This window comes from Canis aureus, chromosome 12, assembly GCF_053574225.1.
Source record: "Canis aureus isolate CA01 chromosome 12, VMU_Caureus_v.1.0, whole genome shotgun sequence".
NCBI classification, from domain to species: Eukaryota; Metazoa; Chordata; class Mammalia; order Carnivora; family Canidae; genus Canis; species Canis aureus.
The window spans coordinates 64,132,517-64,150,057 of NC_135622.1; the positions used below are offsets into that span (position 1 = coordinate 64,132,517).

At 62.3% G+C, this 17,541-nt stretch overlaps 1 protein-coding gene across 29 annotated transcripts in view; it reads left to right on the forward strand.

Moving 5' to 3' along the window:
- The window catches only part of MYT1L (myelin transcription factor 1 like), a 404,915-nt gene extending 387,773 nt beyond the window's left edge, over positions 1 to 17,142 (forward strand). For 24 of the 29 annotated variants that reach the window (XM_077844293.1, XM_077844273.1, XM_077844291.1 and 21 more), the window contains 4 exons: positions 4,760 to 4,851; positions 10,133 to 10,242; positions 13,851 to 13,994; positions 14,317 to 17,142. In XM_077844293.1, coding sequence (XP_077700419.1) covers positions 4,760 to 4,851; positions 10,133 to 10,242; positions 13,851 to 13,994; positions 14,317 to 14,457 — 487 coding nt within the window. In that variant the 3' untranslated portion in view covers positions 14,458 to 17,142. The remainder of the gene's footprint in view (positions 1 to 4,759; positions 4,852 to 10,132; positions 10,243 to 13,850; positions 13,995 to 14,316) is intronic. The other 5 variants (XM_077844294.1, XM_077844301.1, XM_077844304.1 and 2 more) reach the window with 1 other exon arrangement.
- The last annotated feature ends 399 nt before the right edge of the window (positions 17,143 to 17,541 follow it).

Genomic DNA, 17,541 nt, shown 5'->3' on the forward strand with positions numbered 1-17,541 from the left:
GGACACGGGAAGATCACAGGCGCTGGCGGCTGCATGGCTCCGGCTCTCAGGGCCCAGGCCGCGGGCGCCCCCGGAGCCCCGGGGAGGAGTCAGCGCCGTCTCTCTGGAGTCACTGACACCCCCTGCAGCCGGGCTCCCTGCCACCCTGACCCACACGAAGGGGAGAGAAACACCTCGGACTGACGGACAACGCAGGCGCCCGGATGGACGCACGGAGGTTGGAAGTCAGGAGCGAGACCGCAGTGCACGGGCCCCGGGGACCCTGCGGTGGGATGCAGGGCGAGCTCGGAGACAGAGCCGGAGGGGGACGCCTCTGGAAGAAGAGCGGGGCTCCGGATGCCCGGCCTCGTGCCCCCAGCCCTGGGGTCCCCGGCACGCGGGAAGCGGGAATGCCCGGTGCAGGCCGAGGCCTTTCGCCTCTTGCTCCGGGGCTGCTGTGGCCCCAGCCCTGTCCCGGGTGCGTCCCCTGTGACCTCCAGATGAGAGAGGACCCCCCACATCTGCAGGGCCCCGGGACAGGCCTCGGCAGGCACCACTCGGAGACGGGAATGAACAGCCAAGGAGGACCAGCTTTCCTAGGAGGAAAGCACTAAGTAACGGGCTGAAAGCAAAACAGACCTTAAAAAGGAAAGGAAAGGTCAGAGAAAACGGACATTTCTGGAAAGAAAAAGATTTTTTTGATTTGTCATTAGATAGAAAAGGAGACTAAATAGAATAGTGTGACTTACTCTCTTCTTAAGCCAAGAGAAATCAAGGGAACAAGAAAGATCTTTTTAAAACAGAGACAAGGGGAATAAAAAGTTGAGTGAGAAGGTCAGCGTGGGAAGCTGAGGAAATCTCTCTTAACTTATAAAAATGAGAAAAGAAGACAGTCTTTAAAAACCAGGGAAAGAATTCCTGGGGCTACCAACCAGCTCGCTGGAGACTCCAGAAGGCGGGAGGGAGGAGGAGCCGAAGAAAGATGCTCACCAAGGAGAGCCGGGGAGCCCGGGCGCCAGAGAATCCGTGACACGGCCCCGTGATGGACACGGTCCCCGGGCAGCCGAGGCAGCACAAGGGCCCGCTTGGGCGCCTCCCGGGTGCTGGAGGTCAGGGCACGGGACACGGTCCCCAGGCTGTCCTGCGGGATGAGCCTCCTGCCAGGTGACACTCCTCCAGGTGACACTCCCGCCAGGTGACCCTCCCACCAAATAACCCTCCTGCTGGGTGATGCTCCTGCTGGGTGACACTCCTGCCAGGTGACCCTCCCTCCAGGTGACCCTCCTGCTGGGTGATGCTCCTGCTGGGTGACCCTCCCTCCAGGTGATCTTCCCACCAGGTGACCCTCCCACCAGATGATGCTCCTGCCAGGTGATCCTCCCTCCAAGTGACCCTCCTGCTGGGTGATGCTCCCACCAGGTGACCCTCCCACCACATGAGTCTCCCACCAGGTGACCCTTCCTCCAGGTGACCCTCCTACTGGGTGACGCTCCTGTCAGGTGACCCTCCCACCGGGTGACCCTCCTACTGGGTGACGCTCCCACCAGGTGATGCTCCGCCAGGTGAACCTCCCACCAGGTGACCCTCCCTCCAGGTGACACTCCTGCTGGGTAACGCTCCCACCAGGTGACCCTCCCTCCAGGTGACCCTCCCACCAGGTGACCCTCCCACTTGGTGACCCTCCCTCCGGGTGACGCTCCCTCCAGGACGGCCAGCCTTCCCCACGGGCAGCACAGCAGCGCCCTGCCCTCTCCCCACACGTGCGGGGCTGGGTGTCTTGCAGCCCTAGAGCGCCGGCCTCAGCGTCTGGCCTGTCCTCCAAGTCGCCTGGCAGACAGCGTGGGGCTGTAATGGCGTCAGCAGGTGTCTCTGCTGCAGGCCCAGCTGCACGGCAGCCGGATCTCATCTCTTGCAAGTGGCAGCTCCACAGGAAGAGGCTGGTAGAGCCAGGTGCGGCAGTGAATAGTAGGATAAAGTGTCGGGGAGTGATACTTGGCTTGCGAGACGCTGCTTGCACCCGGGTGGAGTTCTGAGCCCCCAGCACCGCCTGCTGGGCTGTCCGAGTCCTCCGTCCCTAAGCTCTGTGCCCAGTCGCTCCGCGGGCGGCAAACGGCCAGGGGGCAGCACGTGGCACCCTGCTCCCAGCCCCTTGCTTCCTCCCAGGAACACGCCTCCCCCTGCCTCCCGGCCTGCCAGCCCTCCTGAAGGAGGTCCCTTGGGGTCAATGACCTGTCTGCCCAAGCCTCCCCACTCCCTCCGGAGCCTCCACCTGGAAGCCACTGGACTTGCCGCCGCTGTCCTAGGGCCTGGGCGACTGCAAGCTGCGGGGGCCACAGTTTAAGTGTCCGGTGCCCGGAGTGACCCCAGCTAAGACTGTGACTTCCCAAATCCCCGCCCAGAGCAGTGCAGTTTTAGTTAGAGGACTTTGCATGGTAGCCCACTGGGTCCTCGAGGGAACCGCACTGAGCACCCCGGGTCCCTGCCTCGACGGGGACAGGCAGCGCACATCCCCCGCGTCCTCCAGCCGCGTGGGTGCCGGGGATCCTCTGGACCTGACCCAGGTCCCCCACGCATCCCTGTGCACTGGGCGAGGGGGCTCGTGCTGGAACAGCCACAGCTCCGTGGGCCTGTCTCTGCCCCGACTCGGTTTCCCAGCTTTGGGGGTGACTCCTGGCGTGGTGCATCGTCTGCACCCTCGCTGCCCCTCCACGCTCAAAACTGAGAAAAGCAAGGGGCGGACGATGGAATCGGGCTCCGCGAGTCCATGCACCCTGGGAGCCCGTGTTTAAGCGGTTCTGGGCTTCCGCAGGCTCAGGCCCGCAGCCAGCATTCTAGGTGGCCACCAAGGACCCTCGTGCGCCCACTCTGCGGGCTTTGCCTCACCGGTCCCCCCCCCTTTGCTGCTTTGCACCCACACACTGGGGCATCGCTCAATTCTGATCACTTCTTCTCAGGGCAGGAGGACTCAGCCGGGGAGGTTCCCCAGGAGCAGCCGGACGGGGTGGCCAGGAGAGCCCTCTGGGGACCAGCCCCGGTGAGCGCAGACCGGGAGCAACGGTGGCCGGGACGCAGGCTGCCCAGGTCAACCGGGCGTCCCCCCAGAGCCGGGGCCTGGAGACAGGCCAGGCCTGTGACAGCGGGCGGGGGGCCGACGCAGAGGAGGAGTGGGCCCTGCCTCACAGGCCACCGGGACTGTGCTCTCGAGAAGCCGGTGACCCTTCCCCGGGGAGGCGGCGGTCCGTCCTCCGTGGGCCGAGCAGGCCGGAGCCCGGCTGGGGGACCATCCCGGGTCACTCTGGAGAGAGAACCTGGGAAGGAGCATCCACAAGGCCGGGCGGCAGCATCGGGCGCCCCAGGAGGTGCCCAAGCCCCTGGGACGGCTCGGTGCCCCCGCTCCGCTGCCCGCCGTCCGCCGGGCACAGAGGCCCTGCGTGCCCGCGTTTACCCTGGGGACTCACGCCTGTTAGTCTAGAAGCACCATCAGCAAACGCGGTTCACGACGGGGTCCCGGGAAGGGCGACAGGGCAGAGACGAGTCGGCCCCTCCCAGACCCTCGGCAGCAGCTGCCGAAGACTGACCGACCGCTCACCGCCGGCTCCTCGAGGACGACATGGACGTCGCGTGGACTGTGCGAGGATATTTAGCAGCCTCCTCACGCGCACGTACCGGGTGCTGCTCATAACCAGCTAAGCCACGCCGTCGTCGGGTGTTGGATGGACAGAGGTGCGGATGAGCCCCTGAGAGCGTCCCCGTGCCATGGACACAGTCCCTGAGGCCCTGAATTACGACGGAGTACGCACCCGTGCGTGTGTGATGCATACATGGGACATGGGACACGCAGCTGTATTCGCGCTTACGGTTTCCGTGTCATGGGTACACCGAGTGCCCGGTGAACCTGCTCGGGGGTGCCAGGGCCCCCGGTGGGTCCCTCTGGGTGGCGGCCGGGTGGGGGGGAGGGGCTGAGCCCTAGGGCAGGTGTGATGGGGCCCAGGATGCGACTCGTCCTCCGTGCACACGGAGCGCGTCAGGGGAAGAGGCAGGGGAGCCATCCTGGGAGCACAGTGGTCAGACGGGGACCCCGGTCCAGGTGCAGAGCGCGGACCTGCAGGGGACGGAGCCTGGGCAGCGGCGGGAAGTCTGCAAAGAGGCTGCACATGGGATGTCAGTGGCAAAGGGGTTTGACACATTCGAGCAGGATCGTGCCCCGGGGGCTCTGTTTTCACACGTGCGGCCGCCCCCGCCCCCCATAATCGACTGGAGGGAGGATGGGGCAGGGGACGGTGGGGGACACCCAGATGTGCCCCGAGGCAGAACGGCCGGATGGGGCCGAGCTCGGTGTTCGATCCTCTGCATTTGTGCATTTAAAATCAACTCGACTCAGGCCTCGTGTAGGTTGGACACTTTCCATCGCAAGGAAGTCCCCATAGCCAGGCGGTCACTCCCCAAACCTGCCAACAGCCCCCAGAGGCAGCAGGGGAGGGGGCGCGGGCTCCCACCCCAGAGCCCGGCCGCCGCGCCGTCACCTGAGGTCCCACCCGCCCGCCCACCCGCGTGTCAGCCCAAGCTGTCCCCAGGCCCCGGCAGACGCGGCCACCCTCGTGTGCAGGGGACACCCCCCCCCGCCCGCCCCACTCGGGCTTGCTTCCCGTTTGCCAAAAGCCCTTTGCCCGCACCCCGGCTGATAAAAAGACGCGGCGGCGTGCGTTGCCCCGGACGGTCTGTGCAGGCTGGGGGCCTTGCCGCGTCCTGTAACTAACGCCACTTTGCGTCCTGTCCCCAGCTTGTCGGGATGCCCGCGGGCCACGTCAGCCATGAAGAAGGCGAAGCTGTCAGGAGAGCAGATGCTGACCATCCGGCAGCGAGCCAGCAATGGTGAGCAGCCCCCGGCCGCCGCGAGGGGCCCCAGCACCCCGGGTCCGGCTCCTCCGATGCCGCCCGAGCCCCAGGCCCCGGACCGAGGCAGCGCGCCTGCTTGGACAGCCCGGGCGGGGTGATCCTGGCACACCTCAGAGGCCGGTCACCTGGGCTGGGGCGGGCGGCCATCCCCAAACACGTGGCTCCCCAGAACCCACGGCCGCCCCCTCTGCTCTGCCCCAGGCCCTTTGCCTCCCCCACGCCCGTCCCCTCCCTCCGTGCCACCTCCCAGCTGGCCTCCCGGCCCGACCACCCGCGAGCACCGAGCACCGTGTGCCCCCGAGACGAGTGCGGGGACTACGGGGGGAGGGGCAGCGGGGGCCCAGCCTCTCTGTCCTTCTCAGCCCCATCCTCGTGAACCCACCGGCTTGCACCGAAGCCCATAGTGGTGGAGGTTCTGTGGCCACTGGGGCCGTGGCAGAGGGAGACGGGTGGCTGTGCTGCCGAGGGGACGACCAGGCCACACTCGCCCTGGAAACAAGGTCCTTTCCATAGGTTTTTAAAAGGGACGTGCTCCAAATTTTTGTGACTTCCGTTGGTGATTTCTGTTTGAAAGGCCTCCTTGCACCAGGGTGGAGACGCGCCCACAGCAGAGGGAGGGAGGCGAGCCCGGGCCACGCCGTGCCGCCTGCTGCGGGCCGTGAGCTCACTTCGAGACTCGACCCCGTGTGTTAAGTCTGGTGTCTTTAAGCAGAAACACGCAGGCTTGGGCCTCGACGGGGCGGCGGACTTGGGAGCTGGGGCTCGGAGGTGGGGGCAGCTACCGCGGTGCTGGCGGAGACCTCGCAGGGCACCCCCTCCCCGGGACCGCCGGACCGAGGGCTCTGCAATGGCTCAGCAAGCTGTGGCCTTGGAGGGCGGAGTCTGGGCCCCTCCGCAGCGCCCGGGGGGCCGTGGGCGCAGGGCCGACCGCAAGGCTGGGGCAGCAGATGCCCTGGGCAGGATGCAGACCTGGACCCCCGGTCCCTGGACCCCTCCTAGGAGCTGGTGCCGCGGCTCAGGCCCATGGACCCCTCGCAGAAAGGCCAGCCGGGCCGGGGTCCCCGCACCCCTGTGGTCACCTGACGGCCCCTGCCAGGGCCTGACAGCAGCTCGGGACCTCTCTGCGCGGCCTGCACTGAGCGGCCCTTAAGGCGAGGCCGCCGCGGGCCAGAGGGCGGCCAGGGTCCCCACATTGTTGTCATGAAGGCTCGGGCTCCGGCCTCCCCGTTTCCACTGCACACACTCTGAGCCGCAGGTGAGGAACCGCCACGGACGCCGCTTCCAGAGCCCCGCAAACAGCCGTGTGTTCCGGCAAAGTCCTTGGGCCCGCGGGGCCGTGGACGACTGAGACGTGAAGGCGGCCTCCATGGGCCGGGGTTGGCGCCAAGCAGGAGAGGGAAGAAGCCGGGCCGCGGATCCGCAGACCCTGAGGACGGGCCTTCCCAGCGGCGGGGAGTCGGGGGCACGTCTCTGGGCACCCCCGGCCCCGTCTCTCCCGAGGGGCAGCGGAATCCAGAGCCTTCTGTCGGGCAGCGCTGCTCTCAGGAAGACCCAGTGCTCTCCTGGAGGTGCCAGACGGCTTCATCCCACGGGAGCCGCCCGTGCCGTGGGGGTCCGCGGGGCCGCCGTGCACCCGCCTGTCTGCGCCCCGTTCCAGGGTCTGGCCATGGGCGGGTCTCTGTTGCGGGTTCCGTTGGGCTCGGGCGCGCGGGGAGGAAGCCGCGGAAGCTGGTCCCACCGGGCTTCCCGAGCCCCCGCCACCACCTGTGGTTTCTGGTCAGTGCCGAGGTCAGAGCCATTCCGTCCTCGGGAGCACGCTCCTTACAGCGCCCAGGCCGCGGCATCACAGGGCCCGTGGGGCCCACTCGCGGGCAGGGTGTCTGTACTACATGAACGCCCCGCCCCCCTCGGCAGGATGCCCACCTCCAGGACCTAAGCCTCTGGCTCCGGAGCTGCCCTAGCTCCCCCCGCCCCCAGTAGCGTGAGCATGAGCGCTCACCTGACGCGGCCCTTACACACGCGTGACCACTGTGCCCGAAGCCCCCCCGCGCCCACACCCTGGCCCACCGTGAGCGCCCAGCCCCGGGCAGCCTGCCGTCGGCTTGGCGGAGCCGACCACCCGGCCGCTCTGGCGCCAGGCCTCCTGGCTCCTTGGTGCCGGGTCCCCGCTCCGCGAAGCCTAAGTCCCCGGAGCTCTGGCCCAGCCCACGTCCCTGCGTCCCTCAGACTCCCCCTCCGCCCTGCTCCCACGGGGTCGGCTCATCTGATGCTGCACGAGGTCACCGCGCTTTCTCTCTCCCACGGGATTGTCTCCCGAAGCCGCCGGAGCAAGGAGGGGACGGTCGTCACGGGGACTTTGAGGGACCTTTACTTTCGTGATGCCGACTTGCGCCAGGGAGCTGACGTGCCCTGCAGACTCGCCAGGTGGCGACGCTCTACCTGTGGGTGGGTTTGCAGCGTGGACGCCCCTCCCGGATCTTACCAAGTGGCCCTTTCGGCCCAGGTTTTGATGGACGGACATCTCAGGCGCCCGCCCGCACACAATGTTCAACGTGTATTGTGCACTTATATGTCTGAGGCCGTTTAATTTAGAATAAAAATTTAGAGGACAGCCTTAAGACCGGCACAAAGGAAACGTGGATTTTAATTCTTTACTATGAGGCCCACGGCGCTCGACCACATACAATGGTTTTGCTCTCTCTTTTCCTTTTAATGACGTGTCAGCTCACCGCGCGGAGCCAGCTGGACAAAGCCCGTCCATGCCACGTTTCAGGGAGACCCCGGGGGAGCACGGGGCCCACAGACGCCCGGGGGTCGCTAGCCGCTCAGGCAACAGCTGACCCAGCAGGCTTCCTCAGCAGCCACTTGGCGAGCCTCAGGAGAGGCCGCTGTCCCCGCAGGCCGAGCTGGGTCAGAGACGGACCATCGCGCAAGGGGCAGCTCGAGGCCCAGGAGACCAAGGAAGTCACTCGTCACAAAAGTCGTACGTGGGAAGACAAGGGGGCCGGGGCCCGGGTCTGTCATGTGTCAGACCCCGGGCTGTGGCCCTCGCCGTCCCAGACGCCTGCAGGACGGCTCAGACACGCGTCCGCCTTCGGGAACGGTCCAGCCCGGGCCGTGTGCCCTCTGCCGCTGCTCACGTCACGTAGAAGGTCGTCAGGGCCGGACGCTCTTTTGCAAACACCCGAATCCGCAGGACGCCCCCGGGGAATCCTCGGGGATTCCAACCATAGGCCGGGGAGACCACGTTGGCCTGGCCAAACCTCTTCTCGAGCTCACGTTTGCCAGAATCTGGGCCCCGGATGAAGGTGCTGACCTTCCGGGGTGTTCTAGATGCTTCACCATCTATCTGCCGCCGAGGGTGTTGCGCCCCTGACAAACCAATTAGGATGACTTCACTGCGATGCGTAGGTCCCCCACGGACCCCCGGGCTTTGTGGTCCTCAAACCGCCTGTCCTGAAACGAGGCGTTTCATTCACAATCCCACTCGCACACTCTCAATGGAAACGCTCCACCTTGACGCTGGGAATGGGCAGGTGCACGGAGCGTATTTCACGCTTCCTTTGAGGAAGTCTCCAAATTCCATGTGTGGATCCGACGGCGGCCTGGGGCCGCACTGAGCACAGGAGGCGAACACAGGACGGCTGCCTGTGGTCCTAGAAGCGGCGACGGCCCCTGGCGCTGGCGTGGGCCTCGTGTTCCACGGAAACCACCCCACACAGTGGCAAAAAGAGAAGATTTAAGACCGTTCAAGCCTAGGACACTGAAGAAATAGGACACGAGGAACTTGCTCGGAAGTCTTAGCGGACGCTCAGTGGGAACATCCAGCAGCACAGCCACGGCGCGGAGGGACCGCCGCGGCCTCGCTCACGCAGGAGGTGTTGTCTGCGCGCTTGGCCTGCTTGCAACTCACGGAGCGCGCGGCGAACCCTCGCCAGGTGACAGATGGCTTACAAGCCACGTTCTCAGGCGTGGGTGCCACACGCAACATGCAGGAGCTCGCTCCGCCCGAGGCCTCCCTGGACGTTGCCGCAGAGGTCTGGTCCCATATGGCAGCGGGGACACAGCCGGCCCCGAGGGAGGGCCCAGCGCAGTGCACTGTCCTGTGAGATGGGAATGCTTTCCGAGATGCATCGATGGCGCCCGAGGAGTTGTACTGAGCCCCGCGACACGCTGGCCAGGGACGCGCACCTGGGGCCTCCAGGCCAGGCCAGGGACATGAGACCCAGGCTAGTGGTCGGCAGGCCTCGGCCGGTCCCTCTGGGCGGGAGGGTGGGGGACGGTGGGCAGGCTCAGGCTCCGCCTGCAGGAGGAGATTCAGGAGGAGGGACCCGCTCCCCCCACCCCTGCCCCCCCTGCCTCTGCAGTGTCCGTGACTCGGCCCTTCCCTCCAGGTGGCCGCTGCCCTTCTGTCTGCAGACCCGGAGAAGGGCCCTGCCCTGGGCCCCCGAGGTCTGGGCCATGTGCCTTTCCCGGGGGTTCCCATAGCATCCCCTGCTGTGCCTGGTGACTGTGTCCCTGGCGTCAAGGGTGACAGCGGCTGCAGGCATCCCGCTCTTCTTCTCGAGCACACGCAGCCACGTGGCACCCAATTGTCAGAAGGACAAAGGGCCTGGATCTGTCCCGCCCTGGTGCACCCTACTGCCAGCAACCAGCACCCTGAGCCGGCGGAGGGAGACCTGGTCCAGGTGCCCAGTGAGGCCCGAGAGGCACAGCCTTCAGGGCACACACAGGGGCGCACAGCCCCCAGGGCACACCCGAGGGCACACAGCCCCCAGGGCAGAGCCTCCAGGGCACACTCAAGGATGCACAGTCCCCAGGGCACACCCAAGGGCACATCTGAAGGCATGTTTTCCGCATCTGAAGAGAAAGGCTGTTTGCCTCCATTGTCCATCCCGGTCGGGGGCTTGCTCACCTGTGGGCAGCGGTGTGGGGCCTCATTTCCGGGTGACAGACACGGATGGACAGACAGACAGAGAACAGACCAGGGCGGCAGGACATGGGCTGGAGCAGGTCACCACCTGTAGGAGCGGCCGGGCCGGGGCGGGTGGGCTGTCCGGGAGACGGCACCCTGGGGCGTGGGGGAGGAGGGCGGCGGGAGGCGTGAAGGACATGCGGACTGTCGCTATGTTCGCTTAAATCCAAGAGGTATTTTTCCAGCAAATTCAGTCCCAAATGCAAAAGGAACCAAGAGACAAGCGCGCCTCCGCCCGCGGTCTTGCGCCCGAGGCCCTAACACCTGCTGTCGCCCCCACAGGCATAGAGAACGATGAGGAAATCAAGCAGTTAGACGAAGAGATCAAGGAGCTCAACGAGTCCAACTCCCAGATGGAGGCCGACATGATTAAACTGAGAACTCAGGTAACAGTTTTTGAAGCCCGCGATGTTAGCCGCCCGGCCCCGGGGGCGCCCCCGACGGCCTTTCCTTGGGCTCCTGGCCCCCCTCCGCCCCCTCCGTCTCCCGTCCCGCTCGTGTGCTGACGCCAGTGGCTCGGCAGCGGGACGCCCTGGCGCACCGTGGCCGTGGGGCCGCCTGCTTCCCGCCCGCACCCACTTTAGTGGAGCCCCCGCGGGCCGGGGTCCCCGCGCTCCTCCCGGGACACGGCAGGCCCTAACGCCCTGTGGCCTCTGCGTCCCGGAGGGCCCAGGCCCAGATGCCCAGGGACAGGAGGGAGGCGGGGAGGGAGGGAGCAGCCCTTAGCGAGCACCTACTGGGTGCCCATTTGCAGGGCTGAGGTCCCACCGTGCACCCACGATGGCTCACCGCAAGTATCCTCACTCTCACGTTACCCACGCGGAGCCTCCTTGGGCTCAGCCAGGGCGCATGCGGGCGGCCACAGCTCAGAGCCCCCTGTCCCTCAGCCCCACGCAGCGCCCCCCTCCGTGCCCCCACCACAGCGGCTCAGGGTCTCGGGCCGCGTGGGCGCTGGGACTGGGCTCTCACAGCGCTGCCGTCCCAGGTAAGGGGAGGCACCTCACCCTGGAAGAAAGCGGGCTTCTTGCCCCCCAACCTCCCGTCCCTGCAGACCCCTGCTAGCAGCTGACACTGCAGCTGGAGGGTGAGCGGACAGGCAGCGGGCACCCCCATGAGCACTTGGACCTGGTGTCAGCTCAGCAGAGCACTGGTGCTTGTTCTAGGGGCTCCGGGCCCCAGGCCGTGCTCAGGGACAGATGAGGCTGTGGCCGTAGGAGCCCCACTCCCCGCAGCCCTGGGAGAGCTTTTGCCTTTTGACCTTTGGCCAGTGCACACATAGCCTCCCTGCTCATCTCAGAAAGTGCTGGAAGGTTGGTGGTCCTGCAGCTAGGCCTCATACAGTCTCTGGTGCCCCCACTCCCTGTCGGGGACACCAGGATGGGGTGACCCGCGGCACTCTGGGTGTGTGTCCCCTCTGACCAGACATGCCGGCAAGCGCTCCCGGGGCCCCCTGGCCATATAGGGACAGCCCAGGACGTGCACACTGTGCACAGAGCCCAGCCCTTAAGTGGAACAGCCACTGCGGGGGGGCAGGGGGGCAGGCTCCCCTGCTGCGCCCCCAGGCCATGGCCCTGCCCAGAAAATAGTCAGAACAGGGGCACTTTCTGGGGCTGCGATGGCGGGGCGGCTGCCCTCGGCTCAGGTAATGGTCCCGGGGCCTCGGGATCGGTGGAGCGTGTGCCCTCGGCTCAGGTCGGGGTCCCGGGGTCGGTGCAGCGTGTGCCCTCGGCTCAGGTCGGGGTCCCGGGGTCGGTGCAGCGTGTGCCCTCGGCTCAGGTCGGGGTCCCGGGGTCGGTGCAGCGTGTGCCCTCGGCTCAGGTCGGGGTCCCGGGGCCCTGGAGCCAGGCCCCACCTCTGACTCCTGCTCCACAGGGAGTCTGCTTCTCTCTCCCTCTCCTCCCCCTGCTCGTGTGCACGCTCTCTTTCAAAGAAATAAATAAAATCTTTTAAAAATACAGTCAGAACAGTATGAAGAATTACCTATATTTTAACATGATCACACGAGTGACTCTTAGCTCTATTTTGTTCTGGGTCCTACGTTTCCCCTGCGCCTCTGCAGCCGGGCAGGCTCACCCACAGCTGCTCAGGGCCTCGGCTCTCAGGCATTTAGGGAGGACGCGGCCTCAGCCTGGGTCACCTGTGTCCTCTCCGCGGGCTCAGGGGCCCTTCCGGAGGAGCTCCCTTGGCCTTCCTCAGCGGGCGTTGCCGCAGCCCCAGGACCCGGGTGGCTCTAGGATCTAGGAGGGCGGCGTCTGTCTCCTCCCCTTCCACCGGCCTCACCAGCAGCGGCGAGCCCCACCCTCCCGCCACTGGGGGGAGGCGGGGCCGTGGCAGGGAGGCGGGGCCTGATGGCAGGGGGCGTGGCTCTGGGGCAGGGAGGCGGGGCCTGATGGCAGGGGGCGTGGCTCTGGGGCAGGGAGGAGGGGCCTGATGGCAGGGAGGCGGGGCCTGATGGCAGGGGGCGTGGCTCTGGGGCAGAGAGGAGGGGCCTGATGGCAGGGGGCGTGGCTCTGGGGCAGGGAGGCGGGGCCTGATGGCAGGGGGCGTGGCTCTGAGGCAGTGAGGAGGGGCCTGATGGCAGGGAGGCGGGGCCTGATGGCAGGGAGGCGGGGCCGTGGAGGGGGCGTGGCTCTGGGGCAGGGAGGAGGGGCCTGATGGCAGGGGGCGTGGCTCTGGGGCAGGGAGGAGGGGCCTGATGGCAGGGGGCGTGGCTCTGAGGCAGGGAGGCGGGGCCTGATGGCAGGGAGGCGGGGCCGTGGAGGGGGCGTGGCTCTGGGGCAGGGAGGAGGGGCCTGATGGCAGGGAGGCGGGGCCGTGGCAGGGAGGCGGGGCCTGATGGCAGGGGGCGTGGCTCTGGGGCAGGGAGGAGGGGCCTGATGGCAGGGGGCGTGGCTCTGGGGCAGGGAGGAGGGGCCTGATGGCAGGGAGGCGGGGCCAGGGGCAGGGAGGTGTGGCTGTAGGAACAGGGAGGTGGGGCCAGGGGCAGGGAGAAGGGGGCTGGAGTCAGGGAGGCAGGTCAGGGAAGTAGCACCTTGAGAAGGAGGCAGAGGCCGAGGTCAGGAAGGCAAGTGCCTGAGGGGGGAGGCGGGGCCTGGGGCCTGGGGCCTGGGCGCTGGGCGCTGAGCCAGCACCAGGACATTTCCGGAGTGTGTCACATTTCTGGCTGTGCTGCCAGCAGGTGCTGGTCGTCTGGCTGGAGGAGGGCCCGAAGGCAGGAACACCCCTGACCGAGCACAGTTGACTCCCTGCATCAAGTGGGAGGACGCGGGGTGGGCCCCAGTGGAGCCGGCTGCGTGGGACCCCAGGGCCCCTGCAGACCAGGGGGCCGCCCGCCTGCTCCCGGAGCAGCCGCAGGAGGGGGTGACAGGAGAGCAGAGGCCGGCGCTGCCCGTGAACCGAGGGCGCTGGCTGCTGTGGCCAAGTGGGTGACCTGTGTCATGAGGACGTTCACAGTGTAGGACTTCCTGCGGCAGTCAGACGCCGCTGAGCTGGCCCCGGAGGAGGGCCCGGCAGGCCTGGGGAGATGCCAGCCTGTCGTCATCCCAGCTCCGGGACAGCAGAGCTTTTAAAATGTTAAATCAAAGTGCACACCGCCCCTGAGCCGCTCCCCAGAAACAGCCTCCCCAGACTCCCGTTACCCAACTTTCACGTGTGATGAATCAAATGCATAAGCGCCGAACCCTTACAATGACGGGCTGTCCCCACGGAGGCCTTTTTGTTCAAGCACAAAGGTTTTCCCTGGGACGCCCGGGTGGCTCAGCGGTTGAGCGTCTGCCTCAGGCCCAGGGCGTGACCCCAGGGACCCGGGATCCAGTCCCCCATCGGGCTCCCCGCAGCGCAGCGAGCCTGCTTCTCCCTCTGCCTGGGTCTCTGCCCCTCTGTGTGTCTTTCATGAATAATACATAAAATGTAAAAAAGAAGAAGGAAAGAAAGGTTTTGCTGGCACGGGGCGACGGTGGCCTGCCTTGTGTTACATGTCACTCGAATTTGTGCGTTCCAGATCACCACGATGGAGAGCAGCCTGAAGACCATCGAGGAGGAGAACAAGGTGATCGAGCAGCAGAACGAGTCTCTCCTGCACGAGCTGGCCAACCTGAGCCAGTCCTTGATCCATAGTCTAGCCAATATCCAGCTGCCGCACATGGTAAGTGACTAGGGCGCCCGCCGGCGCCGGCGGTCCTCCGCAAAGCACAGCGTGAGCTAGAGGCCTGTCTCTATGGCTGTGTTCGTGGCTCTCCACGCTGTGGATGTTGGCGGTCACCGCCCCCAAACCGCACGGCTAAGGGCCAGAAGCCTCGGTGGGGCAGATCCCGTGCACCCCGTAAGATGAAGTAAGCTCTGAGTAGGCCGCTCGAGTAGCGTAAAGACAGTGGCGCTGAGCTGTGATAGATGCTATTTTATGCTGATGTGAATATCCTATTCAGAAAATAAAAGTTGTGTATGAACCACTATTTAATATCTCGTAGGATCCAATCAATGAACAAAATTTTGATGCATACGTGACTACTTTGACGGACATGTATACAAATCAAGACCGTTATCAGAGCCCAGAAAATAAAGCCCTACTGGAAAATATAAAGCACGCTGTGAGAGGAATCCAGGTCTGAGCAGCTGCTGTAGTGGCGGGATCTTGTTTGAAAGGGAGCCACCCGCTCCTCTTGCTGCTGTGACTCACCAGAGAGTGTCATATACTTATTTCTGTTTGAAACAGTGTTATGCTTACAAGACTTCATAATGATTTTATGTCTTGCTTTAAAGATAGTTACCTGCAGAATAGTTTTTGAATACATTCACATTTTGTACGGTTTCATATGAGCTGACATAGTGTGACATGCCATGTAACGTTTATAGCTGCTACTGTATGCACATTTGGGGGTATATATATTTCTGAAGAGGTAAGCTGATCAAAATAAATAGAGTGTAAATTCTTTTTAATGCTTTAGTGATTAAATGTTTTAGTATTTTGAACTGAAATGGACAAAACAAAAAAAAAAAAAACCCACAGCTTTGAATGATCATGTGGTGGCCCTGCAGCCACTTTTTAGACATTATCATTTTGCCTCATGTTGGAGGATTTTATGGAATTAAGAAATACATTTTGTGTGCATATTGTTTCATAGCAAGAATTGGTTGCAAAAAATGCTTTATTTTTGAACAATGCTTGGAAATATTATGTGATTTTTTTGTTTGTTTGTTTTAGGAGGATGGTGTATGGTGGGGGCAGTAAATGAGGTTTTTTGCATTCCAAGGAAATGGCATATGGATTAACTGTAAGAGATGAGATAAGTAATTTATTGTAAGACAACATCAAGCCATGGAAATTTGGCAGAAGATTCAAAGCAGCTTAAACAGCACTTTTAAGTTAACTCCTGAGCATTGCATGGTGTGACTCTGGGAACTCCTATTCAGACAGGGGCTTGTTAGAGACGGACCGCGCGAAGATTGCCCTTTGCAGTGTCCGTAGACTCTGGAGCAGCCTACCCCATGTCCCCGAGAGCGCGGTGCCCCTCTGAACCGTCTGTCACTGCAATGGCGTGTGTCTCACAGAACCTGTGTGCTCTCCTTTTAGTTCAGAGCTAATTTAAGAGTATTTATTTCCCCTCTCTCCACTCTTAAAAGCGATCACTGTCGTTGTTGCTGTGACTTTTCCTCCACGGCCGGGGGATAAGGCAAATGGTGTGCGAGTCCGCGAGCTACTGCACGCGCTTTCTGCGGGGCAGGACACCCGCCGCCGGCTCCGAGCGGCCGCCCCCGTCCGTCCCCGTGTCCCCGGCAGAGTTGCTCGCAAATGACCTTCCTGTTCCAACTCCCCTTGGAGACCAGGTGACCACGTGGCATTTGCATAGCCTTGCTGTTTGATTTGTCACGACCTACTCTAAGAATGAATGCAATCAGATTTTAAGAGTAATTATCTATACTTGAGCACTTTTTTTGCTTTACACTAGATCATCTTAGACTTGCTTACACTTGGAGATGGGATTGTTTTCTTCCAGTGACTGCACTATATGTATGCATACGACCACTTTTGATTGCCACGTCCCCCTTCTGAGTAGTCCCTAGGACGGCGTGTTGTGTTTTCTGGTGTTGACTTGAGTTACATGTGACAGCATCTCTTCCTTCCATGTCTTGATGTTATGCAGGAAGTACGGAAGTACTTTAAAATTTTGTTATGAAAAAAAAAAAAAAAAGATGGGTTTTGTAAAAATAAAAAAAAATATTTTTAGCAGAACAGGACTTACAGGGTCATTGTCCCCACAACGTGCCAGTCGACTATTTGCACTTACCTTGTCCTATATATCCGTACGGAGGTGTGCAATTGCTGGGGTCAGCGGCCTCGCGAGGCTGACCCCGGGAGGATGAGGGGAGCCCTCACGGCTGACCCGACGATGTTGCTACGGGAGATTACAGGGATCTCACAGCAAATATTCTGATACAATACTCAACCTCGGTGTATATATATGTATAAATATATGTACATCCCAGCGGCACTTTATACTGCTCACTGTACAAACGCTTACAGTTTTCCACGAGGACTTGAATAACTAGCTGGGACAGATGATGTAATTCCCCGGGGCTCTGCAGCGCCTTCCCTGGAGAGCGCCCTCTTTCTGTTGTGCGATTAGTTGTAGCTGCCATGCTCAGAATTGCCTTTCGAGAGCTGAAGCAAGGTGCTTCTTGTCACCTGATGCCATATACCCCGAGGGGGCCCCCTCCCTGCAGGGCCCCCGTTGTTCATATGGGCATATGCATTTCCCCGCCGCGTCGTGTCTGCAGCTTCTTTGCCAATATAGTAATGCTTTTAGTAGAGTGATAGGTAGTATCAGTTTTGGATTCTTCTTGTTATCACCTATGTACAATGGAAAGGGGTTTTAAGCACAAATCTGCTGCTCATCTAACGTTGGTACATAATATCAAATCAAAAGTTATCTGTGACTATTATATAGGGATCACAAAGTGTCACATATTAGAATGCTGACCTTTCATATGGAATTATTGTGAGTCATCAGAGTCTATTTATTATAACTTATTGTTCATTATCATTTCTAAGTTAACTTAAGTAATCATTTATTAAGACAGAATTTTGTATGAATATTTACTGTGCTGTCTGTGGAACCGAAGTTTCATTTATTTTTGTACTACACGGCATGGGTTTGTTGACACTTTAATTTTGCTATAAATGTGTGGAATCACAAGTTGCAGTGATACTTCATTTTTAAATTGTGAACTTTGTACAAATTTTGTCATGCTGGATGTTAACACATCTTACTCTAAATAAAAAAGGTGTTGCCACATTTGTAGCACGATGGATCTCTACCCCGGGTCCGCGTCTTCACTCGAGTCTGGGCGCCCGAGGAGCGCCTCGCCCCAGAGCCGGTGGCTTGCTCGACCCCCCTGCCCCCCGGCGCCGCAGCCTCTGCCACATTTGCTGTCCGCCCCGGCCCCACTCATGTGAGGACACGTCATGTCCAAAAGCAGGTGTCTCTGCAGAGCAGGGTCATCTTCCGACACAACCACAGTACAATTCCCACACGTGATGCGACATCCTCCTGGCAACCCGCATGCGTGTCCAAGGCCCCAGCAGAACAGTGATGTCCTTTACAGGCGTCCCCTGGTCTGATGTCCCGAGGGGTGGGAGCCCGCTCCCAGCAATCATGGCCCTCGTCCCTCGTCCCTCTCTCCTGAGCAGTCCC